Raw genomic sequence first — 23668 nt, 5'->3', positions numbered from 1 at the left:
AGATAGTCTTAGGTGATGGGAGAACATAGTGTATCCATGGGTGGTGGGGTAGCCAAGTGGTTTAAGCATTCGCTCATCATGCTGAAAGACCTGGATTTGCTACCACACATGGGTACAATGTTTGAAGCCCATTTCTGGTGTGCCCCAGCGTGATATTGCTGGAATATTGCTAAAAGCGGCGTAAAACCATACTCACTCAATCATAGTGTAGTATTGGCGATTCGTAATTCTGCTGTCTCATTTTGTCATGGAATTCATGTTTTCCCAACAGATTGCATTAAAAGTTGACAGTATCCATCCCTCCTAACCAAACAGCACATTTCATTTTCAAATTTGTGACGGGGAAAAAAACGATCAAGAAAAGTAAGTGCTCATACGGATTGAGAAGTCTAGAAGATTTTCAGGATCAAATACCATTTATCAATATTTTCAACCAATCAGATTGCTAAACACTCCTATTTAGTAAAAGTGCCTGGGATGTATGATTATCCAGACCTCTCATCCAGTAACTCACCTGTTGTTGACACCATCATCAGTACCGCTCACATCCTCCTTCACTTTGACGGAGCGTTTGGTTTTGCGTTTGCTTCGAGACGCGCGACTACCCTGCCCCCGCGAGGAACTGCGACTTGAGACCCTGCTCTCCTGGCTGGGGGGGCGTAGCTCTTCCTTGTCTGGAAACACACTTCATGTAAACTCTATGTTTGAAGATGTTACATGCTTCATATGAACCACGAGCCACATTTTCAAGGCAATTATGAAACAGGAGAAGACAAGTTTATTCTGTCAGGCCACTTATATCAAAAGCTACAGCATCTACATTTATATGTGAAGCTCGCAGAGCATGCATACTCTGTACATTTCCCATCTTCCCGAGATGGCTTTCTGCAATGTTTTCATCAGTAAAATGAGTGCTCCTTCATCTTCTCGAGGCAAGGGTGTTAACTGACTGTAAAAGTCCAGTTTCCACCCTTGCCGAACTAGGCTGGAATTCTGGAGTTACATTTTGGCTGAACTAAAGACAATGCATAGTCCAATCAAAATCGTGCTCCGAAATCAAAATCCGGTTTGTAATCTGTCATGCAGATTTCGGTCAATTGCGGGATTTGCAAAGCATGTCCACCGCCAACTCGTTGTCAACAAATATTTTCTACATCTTTTCATGTTTTTAATGAAGGTGCTCACGTGATTTGATGCACTTCGCGATGTAAGACTCATTTTATCACAATATATAGAGCTTGATTATCGATCAGATCGCCTTGACTGGGCGCCGCAGTTTTGTTTGAAGCAAATATAAGTGATATGAGAATTTGAATCTGATTGGTCCATAGGAGAGGCATAGAAGGGACATAACTCGTAATACCCACTGTTGGCGCTACGATCGAGCCCAGGAATTCCAGCCTAGTTCGGCAAGGGTGGAAACTGGACTTTTAAAGTCAGTTAACTCTCTTGCCACGGGAAGATGTACATTTCAAGGCAATTATCACAGTTTTCAAGACTAAAATTAAGACCATAGCATACATTTAACATATCTATTAAGACATTCTTTCTAGTTATGGACTAATCCCTTGTAACATGCTGTCATCATGCATTAAGCAAGAAAATAATTATTTTCATATTTTTATATGTAATAGCTGAGTTGATAATGGTTGTCAAGGTCAAGGCCTGTTCAAAGTATTTTAAGGAATTTTAAGACCTTTTTGTAGCTGGACTGGCTAATTAATGACAATTTCCATCCTGTGCGAGCCTTGTACAACTACTGCTACAGTGGAGATCATTTGTGATTAGGATTAACTAATTGAAATGGGAATTAAGAATTTCATTTTCATTTCTTGATCATGTACACAGGATCATTATCCAAACTGTTAAATCTGTAAGTAACATATTTAGAAAGAATTTATTACCGGTAAGCCCTTTCAAAATACCAAAGACAAAATTTGCTGTATAAATACTACCCCTGACAAAGGATGAAACGCATCTGAAGGCCTACCTGGATTACCAAACCCTCCATGTTTGTTCATGAAGTCCAGGTAGGCAGAGAGGATGTTACAGATGCAGGAGATGATGCTGAGCTCGGGCGTGGCCAGGACCTGGAAGCGCTTGTACTTGCGGAGGAACGACAGCCCCTTCTCTACGCTGTGATCAAACAAGCCCTGCAGATGACTCTTGCCACTCTCCGGCAGCTCTCGGGGCAGACGCTGGAGCCAGGTCTTGACAAATGGTTTCCAGCCCAGGTCAACGGGATCCTAGGATGTCAGAGAATTGCCATGTAACAGTATTCTTATTCGAATCAATACAAACCCATGTAACCTGTCCTTGACTGAATAGCTCACTAAGTGCAAGTTATTTTATGTCGCAGTCAGCAGTATTCCAGCTATATCAAGACAGCCTCTAAATAATCAAATCTAGGCAAAGCAACCCTCTGGTTGACAGCATCAGCAACCATTCATACCATTTAGGCACAGCCACACAGCATCAGGAACATCACATGGTGTGAGGACCCAATCCTCACAGGATGGTTTGACAAACTAAGGCAACTGCAGGCCCTTCTGCTCTAGAGTCAGCGTCCAGTCCAATAAAATGTATCTGACATTCACAGGTGTATGAAACAACATTGTTTGATTTTCAAATGTTTGCTTTCAATGAGATGTAAATATTTCTGGAATACTTAAACATTCATGGGAGACAACCAATACTTCTTTAAGTCACTTCAGTTTTCATTTGAAACTTCGATGCTCATGTAGTCCAGCAAGTTGATCGCTAACTGTTGTCATTACTTATAAACCTCCGGTGACGTCATCCATTGTTCCCCAGTCGGGTTAAATCTCATAAACAGGGACGTTGTAAGGTCCCTGAGAATTTATAGGATATTCAAGTCATATTTGCTATATAATGTGTTATAATATCCCAGGGATTTTATATGATGTCCTGGGTATTTTATTAAAAAATATCCGTTCAGATTGTTAAATGTAATGAAATTTAAAATCAAATGACAAGTGTTTTCTTTATATTCCCGAGGATCGAACTCGCAACCTTCATATCTGTAGCCCAGTGAGTGTACCACTAGGCTACAGAGGTGTTGATAAGCCACACTGGTTTTTAGAATGTCCTTTTCAAGATCCGTATGCCAGCAACAGATATTTTACGCCCGTTTCCTAAGGTTCATTGAAAGTATGTTCGAAACATAAAAATGTTGATAAATGTTGTTTTAAGTGTTTTTTTTGCGGTTCATAAGTTAGATAAAACACTTCCCCGCGGGTTTTCATGATATCTAAAACCGTTATCCTTGGGATGTGTGTTTTAAATGAGATAAGAACCCTTGACATGCATTATTGTACACTGATAATGGGTTGAAATTTAGTTTGGGCATAATTTTAAGGTTCAAAATCAGTTTATAAGTAAGATAAAACACTTCCCCTCGGGTTGTTATATTTAAAACCTTTCCCTCGGAAAATCCCTCGGGATGCAGATTTTAAATATCATAACAACACTCGGACGTGTTTTATCCTATATATGTATTGCTAGACAACTGAAGATCACATCGGTAACCAGTTCACAATTTTACAACAATTAGATAATTCAAATATAAAATGAGTTTCCAAACAAGGAGAACCCCATCAAATACAGCCATCTGACATGACGTTTGTTTGTTGTTTAGCTCTGCAATGTTCCTGCTTCATGACAGTCAATGAATTACTCTGAATCAGACAAACCAGTGATTGATATAATGAGCAATATTCCACGCTTCAAAGTATAAAGACATGTAACTAAATCACTGAGCCAGACCATCTGATTCATTCGCCTCGTAAGATAAGCATAGGGTGCTGGGAACGAAGCCAGAATCCATAGGAGCACATGAATCGAGAGATGGGAGCTACTCACCATATATACCATGGCACACCGACTGATGGTGGCCGGGCTGGCCTGGGACAGATTGTCCACCTCAAACAGGATCCTCATCCCTGGCGTCAGACTGATACGCTCGCCACTTGCCAGACACAGAACCTGTTGTGAAGTGTGAAGGAATGGTGTAAGCAGAAATTGAAGTATTGGTTACAAATGGTATTTATGGAGATTACTGTGAGCTTTCGTCTCTACAATTCACACAGTGCTGTCAACAACTCACGGATCCATTTATAGATTCATGGTGGAGTTTATTTCTACACTAACTGTCATCAGCATTATAGGATGAATAAGTTACAGGTGAAAACAATAACTCATTCAACTGTGTGTCTACAGGACATCTAACTCTCCCTACATATACACCCACCTTGGAGTCATCCAGCACTGTGTTCACATTCTCCACCCACAATGTGTCTACAGGACCTCTAACTCTCCCTACATGTACACCCACCTTGGAGTCATCCAGCACTGTGTTCACATTCTCCACCCACAATGTGTCCACAGGACATCTAACTCTCCCTACATGAACACCCACCTTGGAGTCATCCAGCACTGTGTTCACATTCTCCACCCACAATGTGTCTACAGGACATCTAACTCTCCCTACATGTACACCCACCTTGGAGTCATCCAGCACTGTGTTCACACTCTCCACCCACAATGTGTCTACAGGACATCTAACTCTCCCTACATATACACCAACCTTGGAGTCATCCAGCACTGTGTTCACACTCTCCACCAACAATGTGTCTACAGGACATCTAACTCTCCCTACATATACACCCACCTTGGAGTCATCCAGCACTGTGTTCAGATTCTCCACCCACAATGTGTCTACAGGACCATCCAGCACCAGCCACTGCCAGTCTGTCACAACTCCATCAGACAAGTCCTTCCTGTCACCATCTTCCGTCACTACTGTTGATGCATCAGCATCCCCAGCTTGGCTCGAGGTCTCAGTTCTGTAACTTGTCTAGAACATCCACAAAACAGAATTATGAACATACAAACACCATATGCAATCTCAATAAAATCAGATTATTTCACTTCAATACAACAGATTATCTTATATGACCTCCTATGGAGGAACTGTCAGATTTTATTCACAAAAAGAGGTATCATATCAGAGTTAAAAGATCGGATCATTATGAGATTGGTCCACATGCAAATTTGTTTTTGATGTCAATCTCAATAAAATCATATCTTAGTGCTCGCTTCTGAGGACATCCCATTACAGGTCATGTCAGAACGACCTTTCGCAAACTGTACTTCCCACAGGCTATGAAATTTCCCTCCCATTTCAAATGTTTATCCCACTGAAACGAGAGACATACAATGATGTTGATGGAATCAGTCATACATGTAATTGTGGTTCAGACTGTTAACCTTTTTTAGGTTTTTAGGTTTAGGTTGTTAGAAAACAGATTCAGACTTAGACTTTCACTTTCAATAAGAATTAAACGATGAGTGGGAGTTGTTTAACCAGTATAAGCTTTAATAATATTTACCTGTATTTAAATAATGATGACCCTCACGAAAGAATCCGACCTTGGCAATGTTGGATAGTCCATTTTAGGGTATTTCCTGCATATTCTCACAATCCTAATGTCAATTACCTGTACCTTTTCTCCCAATACTGATTGTCACATCTCTCCTGCTTTTGGATGCGATCGTTCAGCCTTCGCGTTTATCTGCTTTGTCCAGCTATATCTTTGGGGAACTACTCACTAGACAGTCCCCTCTCAAAAATAACTTCCTTTGAACATACGTCACCAAGTTGCGAGCGCATGTTTGAATCTCCAGAAATGACAGCATGATAGAACAATGATTTATCGTGAAATAAACTACACTTCGTTCTTCATTGTTCTTTGTGATTTATCGCGTAGCTATCTTACATAATCTGGTTATCGATGCCTGGCTAGTCAGATAAAAGATTGTTCAGACATGACCTGTGATGGGATGTCTTGAGATCTATGTGTAGCAGTACAAGCACTAAAATATGATTTTCGTGAGACTTTACTGTTGTCCCAGCATCTTTAAGCTATCTTACATCATCTACCCGACAATGACACATTGTAATATGAGAAACCCATTCTAATGTATTCACCTGGGTTGGAGCCTCAGACACAGCGGTCATGGATGTTTCCGGGCGACTGTCCCGTCCGTCTTCCCCAGGAGGCATAGACTGCACACTCTTGGCAAACTTGCGAGTCGCTGATGCAATCAGACCGTCTGTCCACTCGAAGGTCACCGGGTTGGTTTCTCCGTACAGCTCACCAAGTTTCACACACTTGGGGTTAATTGTAAAAGTATCCACATGGCCTTTCTTGGCTCGATTGTGCTGGAAATGTACACTGGACATTGCAGTCAAGTAAATCATTGGACACGGTCTTTCATGTCACTAAATTTACAATGGAATAAAATATTAATTTGGTTTACTTTTCTGGTCACCATCTTGAGTGAGTAAATATTTAAAGTCACATCAGCAATATTTCCGCCATATCCTGACTTATGAAGTTAAAAAGCCTGACTTCCTATCTATGGCCTCTTAAACTTAATGGGGATATAAATAGGTGTCTATTACATAAATAGTGGCAGCTGACGACCAACAATTGTTTCTTTTTGCCTATGGAAGTACATGTATTCTCTGAATTTGATGACTCCCATATCCAGAACCTCTAGCTACCCAATCTTCAAAACAAAAGGGTTACAACTCCCAAACATGTCCTGATTGTTTCTAGGTTTGTCAGCACCATACCATGTTTTAGGGTTTCTCCAAAGCAGTAAAATATCTAAAAACTACATTACTTCGGACTTTAATCCACATGAAGCTGAAACATGTATACCGTATTCGACATAATGAGCACCCACGGTGACATTTGCAAAAATATTGGCTAGTGAACAATCCCGATTAGCACCCCTTCCGATTGATCAATGTACACAAGACTTATTTTGTCGGGTATAATACGCACTCGTGTGTTATATGCACCTTAATTAAGGGCAATTAAATTCTGGAAAAAAACAGTATCTATCTGTCGTACATAAACATTTCAGGTTGTCAGCATAAACCATGAAATTTATCTTTCAAGTCTTATGAGAGACCCTTATTTCTAATTTTGAGAGCGCCCTAGGCGCTTATTACGTTGAATATGGTAACTGAAATACCCCCAGGTACTGCTCATTGCTGTGTTAAACCAAACTCCTGACACTCACTCACACAGGGCATCACCAACAGAGCCTTAACTCACTGTATAATTCTGTTTCTTGGAACTGGAGTCTGGGTTGTTATCCTGCTGGGCAGAGATGGTTGGGAGAAGCACCAGAGCCTTCTGGAGGATGTTCCGGACCACGGACTTGCCGCCGCCAGTGGGTCCGACCAGCATGACGCCATGCCGCACCATGATCTGACTGTGCAGCTGTTTCACCTTCTCGGTCTGGTTGGGCCAGTGTTGTAGGCCTTGATCTCGGATAGCCATCGAGATGGCTTTCTGCAATGTTTTCATCAGTAAAATGAGTGCTCCTTCATCTTCCCGAGGCAAGGGTGTTAACTGACTGTAAAAGTCCAGTTTCCTCCCTTGCCGAACTACGCTGGAATTTTAATTTCCACCAGTGGCTATTATGAGTTATGTCCCTTTTATGTCCCTCCTATTGACCAATCAGATTCCATCTCTCATATCACTTGCATTTGCTTCAAACAAAATGGCAGCGTCAAGACGATCTGATTGAAAATCAAGATATTTTTTGCACCTTGATTCAATACATGAAAAGATTTGCAAAATATCTGTCGACACCCATTGGATGCTTTGAAAATCCTACAGTGGACCTAAATCTGCACGTTAAAGTCCATGTTGTTTACAAACCGGATATCTATAGTTCATTATGCGATTTTGATTGGGCTATGCATAGACTTGGTAGTCCAGCCAAAACGTAACTCCGGAATTCCTGTCTAGTTCGGCAGGTGTGGAAACTGGTCTTTCAATGGTTTCATAGTCCGTTAATGCCCTTGCCCCAGGAAGATGGGTCTCCTTAAGAGACAATAATAAAGACTAAAGATCATAACATACGAGCAAGAAAAATATATATATAAACACTTAGTAAATGGCTCAGAAGTTCAGCTGAATATTCTGGAAATTTTGCCACCATTTATTTGAAATTATGATCCTAAATCAAAATATTTTGTCATAAGTATTTACACAACAGACAATGTCTCTGAGTATATTGTCTATGAAGGTTCAAATGGAATCTTCAAAATGGCCGCCCTTGTCGGCCATTTTTTAAATTTTATCAAAATGTGTTGGAATGTTCTATTTCTGAAATTAAATGTAAAATATGTTACTGCACTTCCCACATAAGTAATCCATTAATAATATACCTCACAATAACAAGCAAAACAGTGGAGTAAAGGCCCAAAAGGACATTTTAATATGGCTACCAAGGTGTCCATGTTTGAAGTCAGATCAGAATTCTTTCAGCCAGTGTTAGAGATATTGCTTGGATCTTAAAGGCTTAGTGTTTTCAGAACAGTATTACAATGGATGAACGAAACTCCTAATTACAAATTATTCTACTCCAAAGAAGTTAAGAACACACGATGTTTTCATATGACGACATTAAATCTGTCATGGCTGGTGGTTATTGAACACACAGCCTTCCAACGGTGGGTGTTCTTTAACTTGTTTTGAGCAGTATATCTGCATTGTGAAGGCTTAGAACATACAAAAATACATTCACATCCAACAGATAATCCAAGTCCTCCATCGCCCATATGTTAGTCTCTAAATCGTTAAGGTGGTATATCATACAGTAAACTACAGTCGTACCGAACTCAAAGGGACGACTAATTTTAGTTCGTTAAAACCGCTGTTTGTTATAAACATATATAGAACATATATACAGCAAATTGATGGGAAGAAATTACAGTTCTTTGTATCCGATAATTTGTTATTTGTTCATTATATGTAAGGATAAGAATTTATGGATGAACAACTTCTTTATTACAACTAAGAGTGACGTTTAAGAGCAAGACGTGTTAGAACCTACACCGAAACGTCGCTCTTAATTGTAATAAAGAAGTTGTTCATCCATAAAATCTTATCATTACTTAGTACTCCAACTTCTAAATGCCTATCAAAGAAGAAGTGTTCATTATAAATGTAGTTTACTGTATTTCAAGAGCACCACTATTTGTAACAGAAGCAAAAGGTCTGCCTTTCACTGCACGATAAAAGTGGGTATATGAACGTCAATTTTGCTGGACATTGACTTTGTAAATGATGCTATTGATGATGATAAGCTCATCGGCCATACCTCCAGGACTCCATGGTCCGGCTGCGGAGGCGTGATGCCTGGGAAGAGATCATCCAGGATGCTCTCAAACAGTGGCACATCCTCAGCCAGGAACTTGGGTAGATTGGCATCCCTGAGGGAGTGGATGAGGATGTGGGACTCCTCCTCCGCTGACAGCCTCCGGGCACTCCCGATGTCCCTGCAACATGGAGGTATAGCACATCAGATATGTTGGGGATCTACATGATCAGTTACAGGGAATTACTGCAAGTGCCTGCTTAGTAATTCTGTCATGAGAAAGTGAGTGAGTATGGTTTTACACTGCTTTTAGCAATATTTCAGCAAGATCACGGCAGGGGATACCAAATTTGGGCTTCATGCATTGTACATGTCGGGAAGGGAACCTGGGTCTTTGGCATGACGAGCGAATGCTAACCACTAGGCTACCCGACCGCCCAATTCTGTCATGACCCAATTCAAACTAGGTAGAACTTTCTCATGTTACATATATACATAATGACTACTACAACTGAGACAAAACCCTAGTCTAAATCAGAGGCAATTGCTTTCCTTATGGAAATAGGTAGGTCTGAATCATGAGCACTGACTGAGGTTGACAGCATGAGCATCGATCAAGGACATGTGCATGTGATGACCCACTATCAACCAGGTCACATACTGAGATTGTTATTTTATTTAACCTCTTCTGACAAGTCCTGCAAAGGGCCTACTCTGCCCATGTAACCTCACAGGGTCTTGTAAGGGGACCAAGGATGTCAGGGTCATGCAACCCTGTGGTTGATAGCATGAGCATCCACACCACCAGAGTATGACGACACGCTATCAGCCATGTCCCATGACCACCCAATCCTCCAGAAGACTAATATGACCCATTCTGCCCCGAAATCATCATAGGACCTTGTTTACTGAATGGACACTGACCTCTGTTGTGCATGTCTGCGGCCATGACCTGCCATGACCAGAACCGACTTGATGGCTCTCATCCCGAAGTCGTAATGGTCCTGCTGGGAGAGCTGTTTGCTGGCCAGCTGGTACAGGTTGACAATCTTCTGGGAGAAGGACTTGGCCTCCACAAACCCTTCCGAGAACAGCATGATCTCTGCAATGAGGGCATAGTCAGGCACCATCATGGCGACGGGGCGGAACAGATACTTCAGGTTGTCAGGGAGCTCCACTCGTCCTGCATACCTGTGAACATAACAACCAAGTCAAGATAGGAAAAAAACAAATCAGACGACAAAAATAACCTGGACAAATTTTCATCTATGTTCCATTTTCTGCTTGCTGGTGAAAAAAAACTACTATAACAATTTTGTTTGTTTAGTTGTTAACGCTGCAGTCAGCAACATTCTAGCTATATCACAAAGGTCTAAAAATCATGCTTGGATACAACTTTGTGATTATAATCCGCAGAGCAATTTGCATCTACCGGATCATATATAAAAGCTTCTAAGGCTTTCAACCTCCTCAGGGTCTGCATATATAAATAATCCCGTCTGGGCCAGACAACCCAGTGGTTGATATGAGTAGTGCCCACACCACTATGTACAATGACATGCAATCAGCCAAGTCACTGAGTCGGACAAAACTATCCATCAAATCACCTATTATGACAAGCAGTTTTCTGTGGCCTACTGTGACAAGCTAAAATAACATTGAAACCATGATGTATGTCTAACTGTTTCCACTGCAATGCATGATCCTCATGAACCTTCTAAAATCCAGGAAATTATTTGACAAGGTAATCAAGAGGGTTCACAAGTGACCAGAAAATTACCATATCGTAAAAGTAACAAGCTCCTTCAGAGGGCATTTCCCTCAGAGAGGTTCTCCAGACAGAGGTTCCAATGTCAGAACACAGGCTATATACAGTGTGGGACATTTAAGATTATGGTCTATGGTCTATGGTCTGTATAGACTATGGTCTGTGATCATTTAAGACATCATAGCTGTTTGTACCAAGAGCCTTTTAGTCTGTGGACCCAAATTGTCTCTTTGCATCATTTTAGGTCAATTTCAGCATGACATATAAAAAATTATTAGCTTAGCTTACAAGACTGACCTAAATTTTACTAGACACAGGCTTCAGACTAGTGGATTAAGTTGTAGACAGGTCTGTGATATAGCTACCCAGTTGATGACAGACACATTAATATTAGTGAGTGAGTTGGGTTTAACGCAGCTGTAAACAGTATTCCAGTTATATCGCGGCGTGTCAGCTTAATGTGGGAGGAAAGCCCGAAGTGATGCACCACTCCGGTGAAAACGCACGAGCATGGTGCTGACAAACCTAGAAACCTAATTGGGGTAAACCGGGATTTGAACCCACAATCATAGGTTTCTGGCGTGCCCAAGGGAAGTAACTCTGCACAACGAATCACGGCGCCTTAGACGACTGGGCCACCCGTGCCCCCCATTAATATTAACTAAATGCCTTTAATGAGTTGATGTAGCTACAGTTAATATGCATCATGTAATAAAATGCAGTTTTTTCGGTGACCATTTGTGAAAATTATAGTCATTCAACGTGAAAAATGTCAGTGTTCATAGACAATTGGTCTGGTACATTTTAAACTGTCATAGGTGAACTAAAACTGACACTCTTGTTCTATCGCTTATAAATGTCACACACTGTATATTAACCAGTTACATTGTCATGTGTTAGGAAGCATGATCACATGCATGACATGCTAGTCACCACCACCTACATCCATTATACACAACACAACCTGTTTCCATAGCAACAGGCTCCACAGCATCACTGATCATTAGCACTCATCTATCATAAGTCTATGTGAGTTATGACAGTCATAGCGCTAGGATTCCTTTGTGGAACTAGCAAGGGTCTCGACCCAGATCTTAATGCTGTGCTTGTGTTCTTGCCCTTACTTTAACCTAGACTTTGATTGCTTAGTACTGTCTGTGTGTGTGTGTGTGTGTGTGTGTGTGTGTGTGTGTGTGTGTGTGTGTGTGTGTGTGTGTGTGTGTGTGTGTGTGTGTGTTTGTGTGTGTGTTCGAACCCCGGACCTTCCACTTTCTGGATCAGACACTCTACCACAAGAGAAACCTTTCTAAACCTTAGATGTAGTATTGATCTATCATTCCAAGTGTTTCCACATGGAGGGAGGACACAACAAATCTTATTTAATGTTATAATCTAATTCCAAACTTGTTAAATATTTCAATGGGTCAATAAACACATTCTTAATTATTTCACAAAATTTAACAAAATAAATTCTTAAAAAACTGTCATGATAAGACATTCTTGACAAAACGTAAGCATGCTCAAATGTGATAACATAAATCCTGAAATAATTCAAAATTTAATTGAAAACTAGATTCAACAGCTTGAATGGCTAAACATTTGTTGAATCACACATGCAGTCACCTCTGATCCAATCTTATTAAAATCAGATCTTAGTCCTCGCTATCGCTAAACAAAGATCTGAGGACATCCCATTACGGGTCACGTCAGAACGACCTTTCATCCGACCAATCAAAGCGTTGCTTACCAGATCATAAAAGTGACAGTTGGAATGTATTTTCTAATCATGCAACCTCAAAAACGTTAAAACAGGGTATTCCGAATGACAGTAACGGCCCGAACAGCTGATTCCGTCAAAATTATCGTCTACCTCTCGGTTCCGTGGGATAAACATTTGAAAGGAGGACACATTGCACAGTACGTAGGAAGCACTGCCATACACTCTCAACCGTATAATAGACATTCTAAAATATTCGTTTGTTCAGTTTTCAAAATATTTATCAAGAACTGCGTCAATATATTTTTCAAGCGTAGACATAAATGGAATTCGTAGGTTGAAAAGTGCCGTAAAGTTCGAGAAAGCTGCTGTCTTATTGGCTGATGTCATTTCAGTCGTCGGTCAAAGATCGTGAAAGGTCGTCCTGATGTCCTCAGATCTTTGTTTAGGGGCAGTGAGAACATAGATCTGATTTTAATGAGATTGCCTCTGATCGGATGCTTGTTCATCAGTTTTCGTGTTGGTGTTAGTCAAACATTGACAACATGATCTCATTACAAGATCCACCATGTATACAGGATGTCAACACATCTCATTAATAGATTAATAGAATGCATGGCATACAAATATAACCATGAGCCATCAGGCCTCCGCTGTAGCCCTTACCTTCCTCCTGCCCTGAAACAGTACATGCAGCAACAAGTTATAGTATGTGCATGTGAGCTTAATTATACCAGTGTGAGATTAAACTGTGTAAAGTTCATTAGATAACACACTGTGTTTTCAATGTAGAGCTTGGTACCTGTAGATTTATTGTTTGTTTGTTTGTTGTTGAACGACACACTCATCAATATTCCAGCTACATGATGGCGGTCTTTAAATAATCGAGTCTGGATCAGACAATCCAGTGATTGACATCATGAGCATAGATCGATCCAATTGGAATACGGCGAGTTGTAGATTTAGATGTGTTAAATTGAATCCGGAACCAAACATGCAACATGTGGTTTCAAATGTCAAATTTAACATGGTCTTGTCTACACATAACCAAGTTCTACATTGAAAACACGGTATGTTTATCACCACTCAACCATGACAAAAATTAAATATTCACTTTTTGGTGTGAGCAAATATATTGAGTGAAGCGGCAAGTTCAGTCTAATGTTCTGAGTGGGTCATTGATCTGAATTAAGGGAATGGTACAGTCTTGTCTCAAACATTGCCTATGATGTAATAGAGATAGGGTATTCACAAGAAATATTGACTTTTTATGTCATTTTACTTTATTCACATGTGACAGACAGTGAGAGTTTGTAGCACAGGCAAAAGAGAAACATGCATTGCAAGGTTTAGTTTTAGTTCTACACCGCTCATAGTGATGCAAAAAGTTGGATATAAATAAACACAATTTCAAGCCCTCTGTTGTCTTGTTTGATAGGCATTATTAGAAGTTGATGGATGACAAAGTAGACACAATTTATGGAAAATAACTGCTTTAGTTGCGACATTTCGGTAGAGATCCTTACAGACTGTAAGTATTGCATGACAACGGTATAAGGATCTATACCAAAATGTCGCCTTCACAGTAATTAAAGAAGTTGTATCCATAAATTGTGTCTACTTTCTCTCTGTTGCCTTTCACAAAATACACTTTCTTAGTCAATATCCATAATGTTTTCTGCCCAAAATGTACTGCCACACATACTTTGAATATTGTAGGAACCACGAATCTGCATTTTGTAACCAACAATTTCATTGTATATGTCATTAGATCCTAACGAAAAAGTTTGAGAAAGTACTTTTCTTGGCTCACATGGTGATGTGGCTGTCAAATCAGCTGTTCAATCTGAGGTGGTTATTGTGATTTGAAACTTCAAATTGACCAATTATAATCAAGTGTTTTTGTCATGGTAGAATAGAATACATGACATAGAACCAATGCAATGAGCCATCAGGCCTCCCTCAGAAACCTTACCTTTCTCCTGCTCTGAAACAATACATGCAACAATATTGTGTCGAACAGGTTAGTGTTGTGCATCATGCATGTGACCTTACTGTGCTTGAACAGTGCTTGAACAGTGCTTGTTTCAGTCATGTCAAGATGTGTCAGCTTATGTGGGAGGGCATCTTCCCGAGGTAAGAGAGTTAACTGACTTTAAAAGTACAGTTTCCACCCTTGGAATTCTTGGGCTCGATCGTAGCGCCACCAGTGGCTATTACGGGTTATGTCCCTTCTATGCCTCTCCTATGGACCAATGAGATTCCAGCTCTCGTATCACTTGCAATTGCTTCATTCTAAATGGTGGCGCCGAGTCAAGACGATCTGATTGGTAATCAAGATCTATATTGTGATAAAACGGGTCTTACATCACATGAGCACCTTGATTAGAAACGTGATAAGATTTGGAAAATATCTGTTGATAACGAGTTGGTGGTGCAAATGATTTGCAAATCCTGCAATCGACCGAAATCTGCACGACAATTTATGAAACCTAATTTCGATTTCATTGTGCAATTGTGATTGGACTATGCATAGACTCGTGAGTCCAGCCAAAACGTAACTCCATAATACCAGCCTAGTTCGGCAAGGGTGGAAACTGGACTTATATAGTCAGTTAACTCACTCGCCTTGGAAAGACGGTGGGAGGGAAGCCCAGAACGACCCAGGTCATAATGCTTAGCCACTATTATGACACCTTCAACCTTAGCATCATACCATGGGCAACCAAGGGAGATAAGTCTGTACTGTCATTTCTGGTGTCGATTCCTCTGTACCCTAATAAAGTCTTTGAGTTCATGTAAATGTGAAAGCCAGATACATACTCCCTATAATATGATGGTGAACTTATGAGAACATGTGTGTTGCTGCCATCATGTCAGTCATAAACATGTTCTTGATTTCCAACCCGTCTGCTCACTGGAATCACTAGTTTCAATAGTTCACATGACTATCACACTGTAAAACAGGGTCTGGTGGAGACCATCACCTGTATATATGTTCCTGGGCATAAAATTGTTTATTTAGTTTTCTGACCATACAAAAACTGTCCTGAAAATCTTTTTTCAACAAACTGTATGCAAAGAGATCATGTTTTACAGTATACCTTAGCATTGCAGCCTGAGGTATTATGTAGGTATGTATTCAAAGTTCCCGGGTCCTAGGCACAAATTACTTACAGGTACCCATGCAATCACTGGTAACCAGTAGTTTTCAGTAGCCATTGACAGCCAAATGGTCTTCATGGGGAGAAAAAATATCCATTTTTGGTTAAAAGTTTGAAGTCCCCTTCTTACATGTTACAAGATTCATAAACAAACAAGATCAGATCTCCTTCTACTTCAGTTCGGGCTCACAAGAAGAGGATGGTTACCTTAAGTGATTTTCACACTTTTATCTCTAAGGTTGACATTCCATGCTACAGTTGACAAACAGCAGTGTAAATTACACTTTCGTTTTTGGTTGGTACCAACATCTTTTTCCCTCATATACCGACTACTCACACTCAGAAACATGTATTACAAGTCACTGACAACTGTTACCAATGGTATTTCATTCTTACCGTTGGTACCTTAGGGACTAATACAAACACACTTTAGGTACCAGAATAATGGTCCATGCCATGCCAGTGTTTCCTGGTAGTTAAGGAAGGCAACTCTACACACGTTGTGAATTTTTTAAGGAAAAATAATTTCATCCAATAGGTCTGATTTTTTAAATTTGGCAGCGATATAGAAAACTGTCCCATCAATAGTTGATAAAATCATGAAAATGTCCTATTGCCATTTGTCTGTAGCAAACTCACTGGTGTTATGTTCAGGACCTTATTATCCTAATCATTGTATATTCCAATTTCTTTCTCAACTCCCTAATATAATCATCTTTATAATTACTTCTAAGAAATAAGGGGCCATAACTCTAGCGATGTGTGAAGAAACATAGTATAGTTCAAGTGCAAAGGTGATATATGTGGACAAAATAGATTAAAACTAAAGCAACAGTGCCCTATCTGAAAGTGTGATCTTCCCATCACTTACGTGGGGTTCATGGTGATGAAGTAGCCGCACGTCATGTTCAGTTTGATGTCCCGGCCTTCAAACATGAAGCGGAGAGACTGAGAGTCTTTGGCCGACTTGATGGTGAGGATCTGCTGGGCCACTACAGACAAGACCTCCACGTCTATACGGTTGAACTCATCAAAACAGCACCAGCTCCCTGACTGGGAGAGGCCAGAGAAGAACTTGCCCAGCATCTGCAACACAAAGGCATCAGGAATACACCACACTCCTCATCTGTTGGGATTCACATACACTGAAACCACGCCAATCCAGGTGGTATTGGTTCCTGTGAAATAGGGGGCACGGGTGGCCCAGTCGTCTCAGGCACCACAATTCGCTGTGCAGAGTTGTGTCCCTTAGGCACGCCAGAAACCTATGATTGTGGGTTTAAACCTTGGTTCGCCCCAATTATGTTTCTAGGTTTGTCAGCACCATACCCGTGCTCGTGGGTTTCACCGAAGTGGTAAACGTCTGGGACCTGCATCACTTCGGGCTTTCCTCCCACATTAAGCTGACACGCCGTGATATAACTGGAATACTGTTAAAAGCGGCGTTAAACCCAACTCACTCACTCCTGTGAAATGATCTGGATCAACAAAGGACCGGTTATAAGAGACATTTTTGGCCCCCAGGATCTACAAAATTAAAAAGTTAGCCAAATTTTTAGAAATTGTTTTGACAGTTATGAGATATTTTCACAGAACTAGAAGTAAAATGCTAGTTGTCAACAATTTGAACATGTCTCAGAACTTTCAAACCATTATTACAAAGTTTTTTGTAACTTTTTTACTGCATAAATTTGAATCTATTGGGTCCCCAAAATAGTTCGAGTCTTCAATCTATTTAACCTCCTCTATATTTATCCTTTTAATAACGACGAGTACTACACACAAATCATCATCTTTTCATATTGGAGTACTTTTAGGTCTCAGCCAATAGGTGCCAATAGCAGAAATTTGCCACTGTCATCTTGTTTGGTAGCAAGACAAATTTTCAGGGGACATTTTTCTCTCCTGCTCAAGAATCATACAAAAAAAGTGATAATTAACTTACCTTATAATCTAACCCCTCTGAGCAGTTAAATACCACACACTGTTTTCCCATAGCCTGAAAACAACATTCATAAGATGAAATTATTCCATGACTTTTAAAAAAGAAACAAACTGGACAACATGAAGTGACAAAAATATTTATCAATTGAAATATTAATAACATATCACAAATCACCAGCGTGATACAAAACATTTTGACTCAAGGATATGTTTGTGGATAAAACTTTTAACAAATGACTGTTAGTCGTGTTTGCCTACCTTGGCCAGGTCTTTGACAGTTTCCGTTTTGCCTGTGCCAGCAGGCCCCGCGGGTGACCCCCCCAGGTGTAGATGCAGCGCCCCCGTGAGGGTGAGGTAGCAGCGGTCAGTCAGGGGGGTGATGACCAGACGAGAGGAGCAGCCCAGGTACTCGTAGCCGTACTGGAACGCTGCATTAGACTGGAGCACCTGACAGTTGTTGGTCTGCTCGTCCCACTCGTACCGCAGTTGTCTGGAAACACAGCACAGGTTACGATAGGAGGAAACGTTATAATTAAGGAACAACCATCTTATCCTCTGGTGCATCCACTATTGCTTTGGGAAGATGATCCTGATGGGGCCTGGAATTTTTGGCACAGGCAGATTATTTTTTCTGTCACCACTTATGAAGACATTTTATCATAACTTGTAGCATTCGTCACCACTCGCCCCTTTCCGTAACCTGCAAGAAGACTCTTCCCCCTATCGATGAATGTTATGTGCGAAAATACGACAAACCAATCAGAATGCGCACATGATTTCAAGTTCTTCGTCAAAGAATCCCTCAGAAATATTTTTTGATTTTACATACGTCTTGCATCTAAAAATATACCCAAGAAACAGTTACATGTGTTCAATCATATTGTATAATTCCGCACGTCCCGATGTGCTTTAAATTGCATCTGAAATATGTATAATATGTGGGGAAATATATGTTAACCATTAGGCAACGAGTTGACAATTGTTTTAAGTATGCCCGTTTGCGCTAAGACGGAACCCGGTCTCAAAAATGGCCATGAGAGTCGCTATTCGGCTTGTCCCAGAATAACACGAGTTGGTCACGAATGGATGAGTAGATCTGACTGGTCCACGTGATCTAATACTATGTATCCTGCCTGTGAGGGAAATAAATCCCGCCTGAGAGTTAAATAAATCCCTCATACCCCGCTTGAAGTAACGATCCACACGCTTTTTCCGAGTCAATGGAAGTCACATGACATAGAACTGCAAAACCTCAGCTCAATTGAACAGCTGTTTTCTATCAATTTTGAATTTGTTTTAATTCTTTCACAGTAGCAGATTAAAACATATCAGTAAGATAAGTTTGATGTAGCAGGATCACTCAGGATACATGGGGTTTTAAGCATCTGTCATTAGGTTTTATACCACTCACCTCTGAGTCATGGCAAAAACCATCTTCCTGAGGCAAGAGAGTTAACTGACTATAAAAATGTTTCCACCCTTGCTGAACTTGGCTGGTATTATGGAGTTACATTTTGCTGGACTAACAAGTCTATGCATAGTCCAATCAAAATCGGGCACCAAAATCGAATTCCGGTTCGTAAACTGTCGCGCAGATTTCGGTTGATTGCAGGATTTGCACCACCATTTCGTTGTCAACAGATATTTTCCAAATCTTTACAAGTTTTTATTCAAGGCGCTAATGTAATTTGATGCACTTCGCGACGAAAGACCCGTTTTATCACAATATAGATCTTGATTATCGCCAGATCTTCTTGACTTGCCATTTTCTTTGAAGCAAATGCAAGTGATAAAAGAAGTGGAATCTGATTGGTCCAAAGGAGAGGCTTAGAAGGGACTTAACTGGAAACAGCCACTGGTGGCGCTACGATTGAGCCCAGAAATTCCAGCCTAGTTCGGCAAGGATGGAAACTGGACTTTTAAAGTCTGTTAACTCTCTTGCCTCGGGAAGATGGGCAAAAACCTAATTAGGGACTCATAAAACCCAATGTACCCTGAGTGATCCTGCTACAACTTTAATATTCTAAATGGAGACCCACAACACATTTTATTTCAGCACATTCAGAAAATATTCTACTTATTTTTCTAAACATTTATAGAACAAATTATTTGGTCCTTAAAACAGTTAATTAAATTAAAACAGTCACATTAAATTATCAATTAAATTACGAGTGAGTGAATGAGTAATTATTTAGACATATCATGTCTGGATGTGAATGAGTATTTTCTTACAAGCAATAATCCAGACATATCATGTCAGCAGGTACCAATGTGGAAAATTGAAACCCAGGTGTTTTGCACAACAAGATAACACTTTAACCATGAGGATACCCCACCCTGTAGTACCAGCATGCATAATGCCCTACCTAGAGCTCCAAAACAAGGGGGCCCTGGGGTCTTTGAGGTTTGCTTCTATAGTATTTTAATTCAGGGACCGCTAAAATTTTAAACATTTAACGTAAGAATTAAAAGAAGCACTCCATGACTTTCATGCATAATTTCAAACACTGCTATCAGAAGCAGATGACAGATGTCAGTATCATTTGGGGAATCAAACCCAGGTTTTTGTCATGAAGTGTCAACACTTTACCCACTTGGCTATCCCACCACTCTAATACAGCCGCACACAGTGCACTATCTGAAGCAGATGACACAGGTTCAGAATCAAACCCAGGTCTTTGTCATGAAGTGTCAACACTTTACCCACTTGGCTATCCCACCACTCTAATACAACCACACACAGTGCACTATCTGAAGCAGATGACACAGGTTCAGAATCAAATCCAGGTCTTTGTCATGAAGTGTCAACACTTTACCCTCTTGGCTATCCCACCACTCTAATACAACCACACACAGTGCACTATCTGAAGAAGATGACACAGGTTCAGAATCAAACCCAGGTCTTTGTCATGAAGTGTCAACACTTTACCCACTTGGCTATCCCACCACTCTAATACAACCACACACAGTGCACTATCTGAAGCAGATGACACAGGTTCAGAATCAAACCCAGGTCTTTGTCATGAAGTGTCAACACTTTACCCACTTGGCTATCCCACCACTCTAATACAGCCGCACACAGTGCACTATCTGAAGAAGATGACACAGGTTCAGAATCAAACCCAGGTCTTTGTCATGAAGTGTCAACACTTTACCCACTTGGCTATCCCACCACTCTAATACAACCACACACAGCGCACTATCTGAAGCAGATGACACAGGTTCAGAATCAAACTCAGGTATTTGTCATGAAGTGTCAACACTTTACCCACGTGGCTATCCCACCACTCTAATACAGCCGCACACAGTGCACTATCTGAAGCAGATGACACAGGTTCAGAATCAAACCCAGGTATTTGTCATGAAGTGTCAACACTTTACCCACTTGGCTATCCCACCACTCTAATACAACCACATACAGCACACTATCTGAAGCAGATGACCTAGGTTCAGAATCAAACCCAGGTCTTTGTCATGAAGTGTCAACACTTTACCCTCTTGGCTATCCCACCACTCTAATACAACCACACACAGCGCACTATCTGAAGCAGATGACACAGGTTCAGAATCAAACCCAGGTCTTTGTCATGAAGTGTCAACACTTTACCCTCTTGGCTATCTCACCACTTTAATACAACCACACACAGTGCACTATCTGAAGAAGATGACACAGGTTCAGAATCAAACCCAGGTCTTTGTCATGAAGTGTCAACACTTTACCCACTTGGCTATCCCACCACTCTAATACAACCACACACAGTGCACTATCTGAAGAAGATGACACAGGTTCAGAATCAAACCCAGGTCTTTGTCATGAAGTGTCAACACTTTACCCACTTGGCTATCCCACCACTCTAATACAACCACACACAGTGCACTATCTGAAGCAGATGACACAGGTTCAGAATCAAACCCAGGTCTTTGTCATGAAGTGTCAACACTTTACCCACTTGGCTATCCCACCACTCTAATACAACCACACACAGTGCACTATCTGAAGCAGATGACACAGGTTCAGAATCAAACCCAGGTCTTTGTCATGAAGTGTCAACACTTTACCCACTTGGCTATCCCACCACTCTAATACAACCACACACAGCGCACTATCTGAAGGAAAGGAGGTGCATGACATACCTCTTCCATTCAAAGTCATCCTTCTTGACAACCTTGCTGTTGATGATGTTGTTGATGATGTCCCTGTTGTGGACGGTGATGGTGAGGAGGGCTTCCACGCTGTTCCTCTGGAAGGAGAGTAGGTTGGTAAGCACCAGCCCGGCCAGCTTGTTGAGGAAGTCGACCATGCGGTCCCTCGTCTGTACCAGAGCTGCCTTCACATCTCCCTGGTCGAAGCAGCGTGACACCTCCTTGTTGAACATGATCTGAGTCTGGAAGAGATATATTTATCATCAAATATCAACAAAAGATAAATCAAATGCAAATTCTCAGTAAATGGGTAATGTTGACAACACCTAATTTTCCAAAGAGTTAATAATGTAAATTTGGCACTTGTAGAGCAAGCATGTGTAGATGACAGTGATGGAGACCCACAGTAACACCACGTACCACAGTAAGGACCACCTGGCCCGTGTGTTTGAGGACCCACTCCTGCAAGTCAATACCAATCCAGTCTGACAACCCGAGTTTCAGATGCCTGTGGAAGAAATTGTTGTTGTAATATTGTATTTCACATAGTTTCACTCAGTTCTTCATGGAATATATATTCTGGCTAATCAACTGAACTTGGCTCAGTGTCCAGGCTACATGGAGTCTAAAGGTGATTAAAAGTGTTCAAAAATGTTCAAACGTGTTCAAAATGATCAAAAGTGTTCAATGTGATCAAAAGTGTCAGGTCACTGTCCAGGCTACATGGAATCTAAAGTTGATCAAAAGTGTTCAAAGTGTTCAAAAGCGTTCAAAGTGATCAAAGTGTTCAAAGTGATAAAAAATGTTCAAAGTTGATCAAAAGTGATCAAAGTGTTCAAAGTGATCAAAAGTGTTTAAAGTGATCAAAAGTGTTCAATGTGATCAAAAGTGATCAAAAATGTTCAAAGTGATCAAAAATGTTCAAAGTTGATCAAAAGTGTTTAAAGTGATCAAAGTGATCAAAGTGTTCAAACGTGTTCAAAATGATCAAAAGTGTTCAATGTGATCAAAAGTGTCAGGTCACTGTCCAGGCTACATGGAATCTAAAGTTGATCAAAAGCGTTCAAAGTGATCAAAGTGTTCAAAGTGATCAAAAATGTTCAAAGTTGATCAAAAGCGTTCAAAGTGATCAAAAGTGTTAAAAGTGATTAAAAGTGTTCAAAGTGATCAAAAGTGTTAAAAGTGATTAAAAGTGTTCAAAGTGATCAAAAGTGTTCAAAATGATAAACAATGTTCAAAGTTGGTCAAAAGTGTTCAACGTGATCAAAAGTGTTCAAAGTGATTAAAAATGTTCAAAGTTGATCAAATGTGTTCAACGTGATCAAAAGTGTTTAAAGTGATCAAAAGTGTTCAAAGTGATGAAAAAATGTTCAAAGTTGATCAAAAGTGTTCAAAGTGATCAAAAGTGTTCAAAGTTAATCAAAAGTGTTCAAAGTGTTCAAAGTGATCAAAGTGATCAAAGGGGATGAAACTTATCAAAAGGGAAAAAACATTTTTTAAAAAGATGAAAATGGTCAAAAGAAACCAAAGTGTCTAAAAATGTCAAAGTATTGTATGCAAGACAAAATAATGTACTTTACTAGGATAAACTTCTCTTTGAGTTTCATGTTCGGCAGAAATTCTGCTGGTTTCAATAAAAATCAACTATTGCTTGTTTACTTAGCATAACCAGCAACTTGGAAACACCCAAGTAGACCCACTCCACGCAAATCGGTTCCAATCCAC

The 23668-nt window shown here is 40.4% G+C and overlaps 1 protein-coding gene across 1 annotated transcript in view; it reads right to left on the bottom strand.

The window, feature by feature from the left end:
• LOC139443113 (dynein axonemal heavy chain 6-like) overlaps positions 1-23668 on the bottom strand; it is a 143365-nt gene that overhangs the window by 56292 nt on the left and 63405 nt on the right. Inside the window, exons 33-46 of the mRNA XM_071224057.1 lie at positions 22364-22451; positions 21935-22185; positions 18059-18290; positions 17802-17855; positions 16728-16942; positions 13359-13370; positions 10132-10398; positions 9211-9388; positions 7152-7391; positions 6011-6244; positions 4691-4876; positions 3883-4005; positions 1991-2246; positions 515-674 (exon numbers count right to left, since the gene is read on the bottom strand). Of these exons, the coding sequence (XP_071080158.1) occupies positions 515-674; positions 1991-2246; positions 3883-4005; positions 4691-4876; positions 6011-6244; positions 7152-7391; positions 9211-9388; positions 10132-10398; positions 13359-13370; positions 16728-16942; positions 17802-17855; positions 18059-18290; positions 21935-22185; positions 22364-22451 (2496 nt within the window). The remainder of the gene's footprint in view (positions 1-514; positions 675-1990; positions 2247-3882; positions 4006-4690; positions 4877-6010; positions 6245-7151; positions 7392-9210; positions 9389-10131; positions 10399-13358; positions 13371-16727; positions 16943-17801; positions 17856-18058; positions 18291-21934; positions 22186-22363; positions 22452-23668) is intronic.

Source organism: Haliotis cracherodii, unplaced genomic scaffold (assembly GCF_022045235.1).
Source record: "Haliotis cracherodii isolate W230 unplaced genomic scaffold, xgHalCrac1.p SCAF_5, whole genome shotgun sequence".
Lineage (NCBI taxonomy): Eukaryota > Metazoa > Mollusca > Gastropoda > Lepetellida > Haliotidae > Haliotis > Haliotis cracherodii.
This window is presented reverse-complemented; position numbering and strand designations above follow the sequence as displayed.